The sequence below is a fragment of the Hypanus sabinus genome, chromosome 4, assembly GCF_030144855.1.
Source record: "Hypanus sabinus isolate sHypSab1 chromosome 4, sHypSab1.hap1, whole genome shotgun sequence".
Classification (NCBI taxonomy): Eukaryota; Metazoa; Chordata; class Chondrichthyes; order Myliobatiformes; family Dasyatidae; genus Hypanus; species Hypanus sabinus.
In genome coordinates this window covers 84,521,548-84,531,553 of record NC_082709.1, presented here as the reverse complement: position 1 = coordinate 84,531,553, position 10,006 = coordinate 84,521,548, and the positions used below count along the sequence as shown (strand labels likewise).

General features: G+C 44.3%; 1 protein-coding gene across 1 annotated transcript in view; it reads right to left on the bottom strand.

The window, feature by feature from the left end:
* Positions 1-2,139: 2,139 nt before the first annotated feature.
* The window catches only part of dnpep (aspartyl aminopeptidase), a 63,826-nt gene continuing 55,959 nt past the window's right edge, over positions 2,140-10,006 (bottom strand). Inside the window, exon 15 of the mRNA XM_059967589.1 lies at positions 2,140-7,264. Coding sequence (XP_059823572.1) covers positions 7,214-7,264 — 51 coding nt within the window. The 3' untranslated portion in view covers positions 2,140-7,213. The remainder of the gene's footprint in view (positions 7,265-10,006) is intronic.

Here is a 10,006-nt window from a genome sequence, read left to right as displayed (position 1 = left end):
GGATGACCTCTGGCCACCTGGTGGTATGGTCCACCATGGTAAGGAGTTGCGTGAAACTGTGGGGGGGGGGGGGGGGTTTAGAAAGAGAACCAATAAAGTCCACATTGACCTGGTCAGGGACCTCAAAAAGTGCCAATGGCACCTGAACATGATAGTTAATTTTTGCCTGTAGGCGCTCCACACAAACTGCAGTCCAATTACACCCATCCTTTCTGAGGCCATGCCAAACATTAGAGCAACCAGTTTCTTGAGGCCTTCTGGCCTGGATGCGAGATCATTTATGGAGTCGAAAACAGTCCGTCTCCAGTATGTGGGTATGATGGGGCAAGGGTGACCGGTTGAGACATTGCACAGGAGAGAAACCCTAGCTTCCCCGAACTTAATATCAGCCAGCCACAGGCCCGTGACTGTTGTTTTGCTGCCATGCTGGCATAGTCAACCCCTATGTGTATGGCCTCAATGGTTGGCTGCAAGAGGCCATTGGCTAGGGCACTGGCATTACATCTCCCTATGATACATGGTATATCAGTTGTGAACTCTGATAGGAAGGCCAGTTAACATTGCTGCCGTGCAGACCAATGGTCTGATATTTTGGCCATCGCGTGCATGAGGGGTTTGTGGTCAATGAACATTGTGAAATGCCGACCATCTGGAAGAAAACAAAAATGGTGACAAACAGAGACCTCGAAACTCACGGTCAAACGTGCTGTACTTCCTTTCGGGTGTCAAGAGCTGCTGGCTGCCACATGCCTCTGATGAACTGTTCATGAACAGCACCCATAGCATAGTCTGAAGCAACAGTAATGCTTGTGGGTGCGCCAGTAGGGTCACGTTAGAAACAGCTCATTTGGTATCATCAGCTGCCCTGGTCATGTCTGCTGACCAGTCTAGCACCTGATTAGGGGCATCGGCTTTCAGCATACTACTCGGGGGAGCAGAAGTTCAGCAGCTTGTAGAACGAAGCGGTGAGACAAATTTACCATACCGAAGAACTCCTGTAGTATCTTTTTGTAGTGTGGGGCAGAGGAAAACCCTAATAGCAGTTACTTTCAATAGGAGGGGTTTTTGCACCTTCTGTGGGAATGTGGTTCGTGACTGTAGTGGGAAATGTGGGCTAGGAGGGGTCTAGGAATTCCCCCTGCAATCGAGTAAACTTGCATGCACTGGTGCTTGCGCTTGCCAAAGTCATGGGGAACTTGCTGGGTAATGACACAAAGCCCTTGGGCACACAGGAAATCTGCACCAAGCAGAGGTTGGGCCACTTCAGCCATGATGAAGTCTCCATGTGCAATGTTGCTCACGTAAGCAGAACATTACCTGTCATGTCCTGCAGGTCTGTATCTTGCCCTCCAGTGAGGTTCTGGTACTCTGCCTTTTCATCACTGGATAACCCAGGCAGCTGGAACCCACGGTATTCACAGACCTCTGATGTCCCAATGAGCTGGCACTGTCAAAGCTGCAAGACAGTCAGCACTTTCTGGTATTTGTACCAAAGAGCACATGGTAAAAGCACCGGACTGGTGTTGTCTTTTTCACAGCAGCAGACATCTTTACATTGGGGGCCTTACTGACTGGGCTAATTCAGATAGAGAAAGGTGGAAGAATGATGCATCACTGCCTGGTTGAGTGTAGCTATCAGGCATTTTAGTAAGCTCCTTATAGTCCTTCACAGGTCCACTAATGAGGGCTATGTGAACTTGATCAGGCATTTGTTGCATGAAGAGTTCTTTAAAAATAAAACAAGTATGGTCATTTCCCAGGAAAGGCAGCATATGGTCCATTAGCCCTGAAGGCCTAGAATCATCAAGGCCGGGCAAGGAGAGCAACTGTTTGGCACTCAGACTCTGATAGTCCAAAAGTATGCAAAAAGTGAGTTCTCAGTAATTGGTATTTTTTGTGTTCAGGCAGGTGTTCAAGCAGACTTACCACTCTCGCAGTTGTGGAATTGCTGAGCGACACTACCACGTAGTAGAATTTGGTGTTGTCAGAGGTGATTTCTTGCAGAGCAAATTGAGCTTCAGCTTGTACAAACCAAGTGGTGGAATTTTGCTCCCAAAACTCTGGCAGTTTCAAAACAACTGTGTTGGCTGACCTATTCAATAGCTCTGGAATTATCCTAGAACATTGGGGTCACCAGTGTCGGTTTTCATGAATAAAATCAAGTGAGACATTTTATTTTTAATGAAACCTGTAACACATTTACTGAACTCCAAAACCTAAACGCAAAAGTGCGCTGAAACGTCATCACATTCAACCAGCCTCTTAAAGTGAAATCAAAACTCAATGTCAGTGGTTGTGGATTATGTACATTACCCTACACAGTAAGGACAATTAATGTAATAATCTGCTGAACATTGGATGTACAAGGTAACTGAAACACCCAGAGAATGGATAAACTCAAAGCAGTAACCAATCAGGATTGAACACTGAGTTTCAAAGTTATTGTTTAAGAAGCAATACATTAAGATAAAAATAGTTTTTCATCTTTAGGACACAGATTATTTGTGTCACTTAGAAACCAGGTTTGTAACTACAGTTGACTTTTCCACCACAGAGAGGTTACTGATCGATTAGGTATGGGATCTGAGTTGCAATACAGCACCACCTACAGTCAGGAGGACCATAGTGATGCAGCATTAAATTCTGAACAACCCCATTTCCAACCACGAAGCAGCCTCACTAATCGAGGAGAGATTACCTCACCAGTTTTGACTCTAGCTAGCACACTCTTCCAGACATTCCTAGACAAATCCATTGTTCTAACAAGACAGAAAACCAATTACCTCCTGGTGCATTGAAGAGTCAGGAAGGCCAATGTTGGCCTTCAATGTTAAATGCAGATGACATAATAGGATAGCATGGAGCTCTGGTGAGATCACAGCTAGAATGGAGAGGAACTTCTGTCTCCTTGCCTGAGGAAGAACAGGATTATTGAGAGTGTAACTTTGGTTCATCAGATTGATTCTTTGGAGGTAAGACTTGTCCTGTGGAAGGAGATTGAGTCAACTGGACTTATTATCTCTAGAGAATAGAAAAATGATCCTGTTATCTCACTAAAATGTATAAAAAATCCTAAAGCTGCAACAAACATCTACTCAGTGGGTTGAGAGACATCTGAAGGAAGACAAGGATTTTTCAATATTTCAGGTTGGAACAATGCATCAGTCCTGATAGGAGGTTTCAACTCAAAATACAAAAATTCCTCCCCCTACACCACAGATGTTCCTCAATCCACTCTTTGTTGTTCTGGGTTCCAGCATCTACAGTACTTGTCCAAAAATTTTACTGCCTAAAATTATCCTGGGAATGGAAAGTATGAATGTATAAAAAATGTATGAAGAATATTTGATGGTTCTGGGCTTATACCAGCTGGAATTTAGAAGAATGATTGGGGATCTCATTGCAGCCAATCAAATATTGAAAGGCCTAGACAGAGTAGACATGGAGAGGATGTTTCCTATAGTGGGAGAATCTAGGACCAGAGGGCACAGACTCCAAATTCAAGGACATCCCTTTAGAAAAGAGATGAGTTGGAGGTGGTATTTCTTTAGCTGGAGGGTAGTGAATCTGGCATTCTTTGCCACAGATGGCTGTGGAGGCCATTGGGTATGCTTAAAGTGGAGGTTGATATGTTCTTAATTTGTAAGGGTGTTTAAAGGATATGGGGAGAAAGAAGAATCTCTTTTCTTCTCCCTGTAACCTTTACCACCCTTACAAATTAAGAACCTGTCAACCTCCATTTTAAATAGAGGTTGAGAGGGATAATAAATCAGCCTGAATGGAATGGCAGAGTAGACTCGAAGGGCCAAATGGCCTAATTCTGCTCCTACATCTTATAGTCTAAAAATGTTTTGTTGAGACTCGAACAAGGGGAGACAGCTACAAAATAAAGGGCTGGCCATTTGAAACTGAAGTGTGGAGAAATTTCTCAACCATTGAATCCTCAGAATGTTGAAAATAAAAAAAAATGTGCAGCAGTTATGAGAGATTAGTTGAGGAGATTAAATTGGAAGCTTTTTCAAAGCAACAAACAATCTGCTGAAGGAACTCAACGGATGAAGCAGCTTTATGGGATGAAAGAAATTATTCACATTCTGGGTTGACATCCCTGCATCAAGGACCCTGAAATTTCAGTAATTCCTCCACTCCCCACAGATCATAAACAATGCAGATGTTGGAAACCCAGGGCAACAAACAGAAACCTCTGGAAGAGCTCAGCAAGTTGGGCAGTATCTATGGAGAGAAATAAACAATCGACATTTCAGACCAACGCACTGTAGATTGGGGGACTGCTTCATCAAGTGATTTTGTTCCATTTGCCACAAAAGACAGGATCTTCCAATTGTAATTCCATTTGAATTCAAATCCCAACATGTCGATACATGTTTTCAGAAGGCATCTGATAAGACGCCACACGAGGCTGCTTAACAAGATAAAATCCTATGGTGTTACAGGAAAGATACTGGCATGGATAGAGGAATGGCTGACAGGGAATAGGCAGTGAGTGGGAATAAAGAGGGCCTTTTCTGTTTGGCTGGCAGTGACCAGCGGTGTTCCTCGGGTTTCACCTTGTTTGTCAATGATCTGGACCATGTAACTGATGGCTTTGTGGCAAAGTTTGCAGATGATATGAAGATAGATGGTGGGGCAGCAGGAAGAAATGGGCAAAAAAGTGGCACATGGTATAGTATTGGGAAATGTATGATAATGCTTTTTGGTAAAAGGAACAATAGTAGAGACTTACCTAAATGGGAGAAGTTTCAAACATCAGAGGTGCAGAGGGACTTAGCAGTCCTCGTGCAAGACTCCCAGAAGATTAATTTACAGGTTGAGCCTGTGGTAAAGGCGGCAAATGCAATTTGGCATGTATTTCAAGGGGAACAGAATACACAAGCAAGGAGATAATGCAGAGGCTTTATAAGGCACTAGTCAGGCCGCACCTGGAGTACTGACAATGGTTTTGGGCCCCATATCTCAGACAGGATGTGTTGTCATTGGAGAGAGTCCAGAGGAGGCTCACGAAGATGATTCTGGAAATGAAGGAGTTGACATACGAGAAGCGTTTGGCAGCTTTGGGCCTGTACTCTTTGGAATTTTGAAGAATGCAGGGGCATTTGATAAGGTCCCACATAGGAGATTGGTGGGTAAAATCAAAGCTCAGGGCATCGGGGGGAAGACATTGACATGGATAGAAAACTGGTTGGCAGATAGAAAGCAAAGGGTAGCAGTGAATGGGTGTTTCTCGGAATGGCAGGTGGTGACTAGTGGGGTGCCACAGGGCTCGGTATTGGGACCACAGCTGTTTACAATTTACGTCAACAATTTGGATGAAGGCATTGAAAATAACATCAGCAAATTTGCTGATGATACTAAGCTGGGTGGCAGTGTGACATGTGATGAGGATGTTAGGAGAATTCAGGGTGACTTGGATAGGCTGGGTAAATGGGCAGATACTTGGCAGATGGTGTTTAATGTGAATAAGTGTGAGGTTATCCACTGGGAGTAAGAACAGGAAGGCAGATTATTATCTGAACGGTGTAGAGTTAGGTAAAGGATAAATACAAAGAGATCTAGGAGTCCTTGTTCATCAGTCACTGAAGGTGAATGAGCAAGTGCAGCAGGCAGTGAAGAAGGCTAATGGAATGTTGGCCTTTATTACAAAGGGAATTGAGTACAAGAGCAAGGAAATCCTCTTGCATTTGTACAGAGCCCTGGTGAGACCACACCTGGAGTATTGTGTACAGTTTTGGTCTCCAGGGTTAAGGAAGGACATCCTGGCTGTAGAGGAAGTGCAGCGTAGATTCACAAGGTTAATTCCTGGGATGTCTGGACTGTCTTACGCAGAGAGGTTAGAGAGACTGGGCTTGTATATGCTGGAATTAAGGAGATTGAGAGGGGATCTGATTGAAACGTATAAGATTATTAAGGGATTGGACAAGATAGAGGCAGGAAATATGTTCCAGTTGCTGGGAGAGTCCAGTACCAGACGGCATGGTTTGAGAATAAGGGGTAGGTCATTTAGGACAGAGTTAAGGAAGAACTTCTTCTCCCAGAGAGTTGTGGGGGTCTGGAATGCACTGCCCTGGAAGGTAGTGGAGGCCAATTTTCTGGATGCTTTCAAGAAGGAGCTAGATAGGTATCTTATGGATAGGGGAATCAAGGGATATGGAGACAAGGCAGGAACCAGGTATTGATAGTAGTTGATCAGCCATGATCTCAAAATGGCAGTGCAGGCTCGAAGGGCCGAATGGTCTACTTCTGCACCTATTGTCTATTGAAACCTACCGAATGCTGAAGGACTAGACAGGGTAGATGGGGAGAGGATGTTTCCTATGGTGGAGTATCCAGAATTGGAGGGCACAGCCTCAAAATTGAGGGGCGATCTTTTAGAACAGAGATAGGGAAGAATATTTTTAGCCAGAGTAGCAACCCCGTGGAATACTCTGTTGCCACAAACTGTGATGAACACCATGTCCATGGGTATCTTTAAGGTGGAAGTTGATAGTTTCCTGATTGGTCAGGGCATCAAAGGATATGGCAATTAGACAGGTGTATGGAGTTGAGTGGGATCTGGGATCAGCCATGATGGAATGGTGGAGCAGACTTGATGGGCTAAATGGCTCAATTCTGCTCCCATGTCTTCTAGTTTTACGGATACAAAATCTCATGTACTGCCACTATGAAGCCACACTCAGGATGGAGGAACAACACCTTATTCCACCTTGGTGCTCTACAAACCGACAACATGAACATGGATTTCTCCAACTTCTGGTAATTTCAACCCCATCCCCTTCTCTTTGCTGCCCATCACTCCACCTGGTTTCCTCCTCCTTCCCTTTCCTCCATGTTCATTTCTTCTCCTAACAAGTTTCTTCTTTTCCAGCCCTTTACCACTTCCACCTCTCCCCTCCCAGCTTCCCATTTCAACCCCCCTTCCATTCCAGTCCTGTTGAAGGGTCTCGGCCCAAACTGTTGCCTGTTTATTTCCCTGAATAGATGCTGCCTGACCTGCTGTGCTCCTCCAACAGTTTGTATGTGATACAGTAACTATGATCAATCTGCAGGCCTTGCTGAATCAGAGTTGTTGCATGTCTTTGGAAGGTGGATGGTGGCCACAAGGGTTTATCCCACATTAGTTGGAGTGTCCAGTGTGGAGACATTGACCACTGACAGACAGTTAGGCTTCAGTCCCAGAGACAGGAAGAGAATGACGTCAGTCAACGATCAGCTTGTTGTTCACAGATGGGAACAAGTCGAAGAATCCCTGGGGGGGGGGGGGGGGGGAAATACAAGAGGTTAATCACAACATTCAGGGCTCAAAGAGATTTTACCATCATTACTGCCATCAGAGAGGAGCTACAGGAAAACACACAATCAACATTTCAGGAACAGCTTCTTCCCCTCCATCATCAGATTTCTGAACATCCCTCATCATTCCCATTTTCACACTATTTATTTATGGTGGGGGGAGGGCACTGCACAGACTTTGACCTCACAATCTACCTCGCTATGATCTTGCACCTTATTGCAACACCAACTGGTATGGAGGCCCCAATGCACAGAGTCGTAAACATAGCCAACTCCATTATGAAAACAACCCTCACCAGCATCAGACATCTTCAAACCATGATGCCTCAAAATGGCACACATTCAACATTTTACAAACAGGTTCTTTCCATCTGCCATCAGATTTCTAAATAGTCCATGAACACTATCTCACTATTTTTGCTCTCCTTAAGTACGAAATTTTTAAACGTTATAATACATTTCTTATTGTAATTCATAGCACTTTTCATGTATTGTATTCACTGGTGTTGCTGCAAATCAACAAATTTCACTACATTTTAGAAATAATAAACCTGATTCTGAACTTGCTCACACCAACCAAGGTAACTTCTTGGGCTATTCCCTCTTGCATGTATTTGGGACAACTTTAAAAAAAATAAGCAGTATTGAGTATATGGAACAAGCTACCAAAGAGGAAGGAACAATAGTATCATTGAAGAAACACTTGGATAGGTACACGAAGGGCTGGGGATTAGAGGGAAGTGGGTCAAATTAGAATATATGATAAAGACACAACTATACATTCAATTGCCACTTTATTAGGTACACCTGTACATCTGCCCATTAATGCCAATCAATTGTGGCAGCAACTCAATGCATAAAAGCATGCAGACCTGGTCAAGAGATTCAGTTGTTGTTCAGACCAAACATCAGAATGGGGAAGAACTGTGATCTAAGCGACTGACTGTGGAATGATTGTTGCTGCCAGAAGAGGTAGTTTGAGTATCTCAGAAACTGCTGATCTCTGCATTTTTACAGCATCTAGAGTTTGCAGAGAATGGTGCGATAAACAAACAAAAAACATCCAGTGAGCAGCAGTTCTGTGGGCAAAAATGCTTTGTTAATGAGAGGTCGGAGGAGAATGGCCAGACTAGTTTAAGCTGACAGGAAGGTGACAGTAACTCAAATAACCACACATTACAACAGTGTGCAGAAGAGCATCTAGGAACACACAAAAGGTCAAACGCTGAAATCGATGGTGGTCATTTTATTAATAATGAGGTACCTAATGAAATGGTTACTGATTGTAGGATATGGCAAATTGGTGGGTGCTGCAGTCAGCATGGACAGGTTGGTCCAAAGGACTTGCACCTGTGCTGCATTGTTCTATGACTCCGCCATGATGCGTTCATTGTGGCATTATTTACTTATGAGGGCGTGGTGCAGAGATGGAGACATCCTGAATTACTTACTCCCTATAGGAAGTATTTATTATTATGAGTCTAGATCTGTGTCCTGCAGCCATTAGCACTCGCCTCAGCGCAGAACTGTCTATGTGACTGGACTCGTTCTCAAAGACTCTGCAGCTTATGTTCTGTGTTGCTTATTTACTTTTTTATTATTTGCACAACTTGTTCTTTCTGTTTGCACGTTGGGTGTTTAATGGTCTTTGTTGTGGGGGGGGGGGGTTGTAAGTGGTTCTACTGTGTTTTTGTTTTGTGAGTGCCTGCAAAATGACAAATCTCAGGGTTGTATATGATATACGTAGTTAACAAGGGTACTTTGAAGTTTGAACCTTATTTTGTTTAGACATATAACACTCTAACAGGCCCTTGGAGCCAAATAAGCCCACGCTGCCCATTTACACCCTTGTGAGCATTTAACCTACTAACCCGTACATCCTTGGAACGTGAGGGGAGGCCGGAGCATATGGAAAATGCCTATGCAGTCATGGGGTGAATGTACAAACTCCTTACAGAGGCAGAAATGAACCCAGGTTGTTGCTGCTGTTAGGGCTACACTACCACACTGCCTCAAAGTAGATGCCCTGGAGTGCAGCTGGAGTGGGGCTTCTGCTGTGATGTGTGTGGGTGCATCACAGGCCACAGACCAGTGCACCGTGAGGAGTCCATCACCGTGCCAGACCAACACTGCCCCCTCCTGGCATGGTGGAGATGACACTAAGTTACAAACAAAGCTACTGACACTTGACCTCAGATCGCGCAAAGGAAATAAATCCGTGCAATTCTTGTCCTTGTATCCCTTCATATCCTTTCCATCTGCACCCGTCTGCCCTAAGACTAAGTCACAGGAGCAGAATTAGGCCCATCCTGTCTGCTCCGCCAGTCCATTATTGCTGATTTATTTTCCATCTCAACCCCATTTCCCTGCTTTCTCCCCATAACCTTTGATGCCCCAATTATTTAAGAACTTATCTACCTTTGCTTTAAATATATCCAACGACTTGGCCTCCACAGCCATTTGTGGCAATGAATTCCACAAATTCACCACCCTCCAGTTAAAGAAATTCTTCCTCTTCTCTGTTCTAAAACAATATCCTTGTATTCCGAGGCTGTGCTGGGCTCTCCCACCACAGGAAACATCCTCTCCACATCCACTCCATCTAGGCCTTACAATATTTGGTAGGTTTGTTATGAATGTACCACAGCTCTGAGGGGCCGAAGGGGCGGGAGCAGCCCCCTCCTTCCGGAGAATCGCA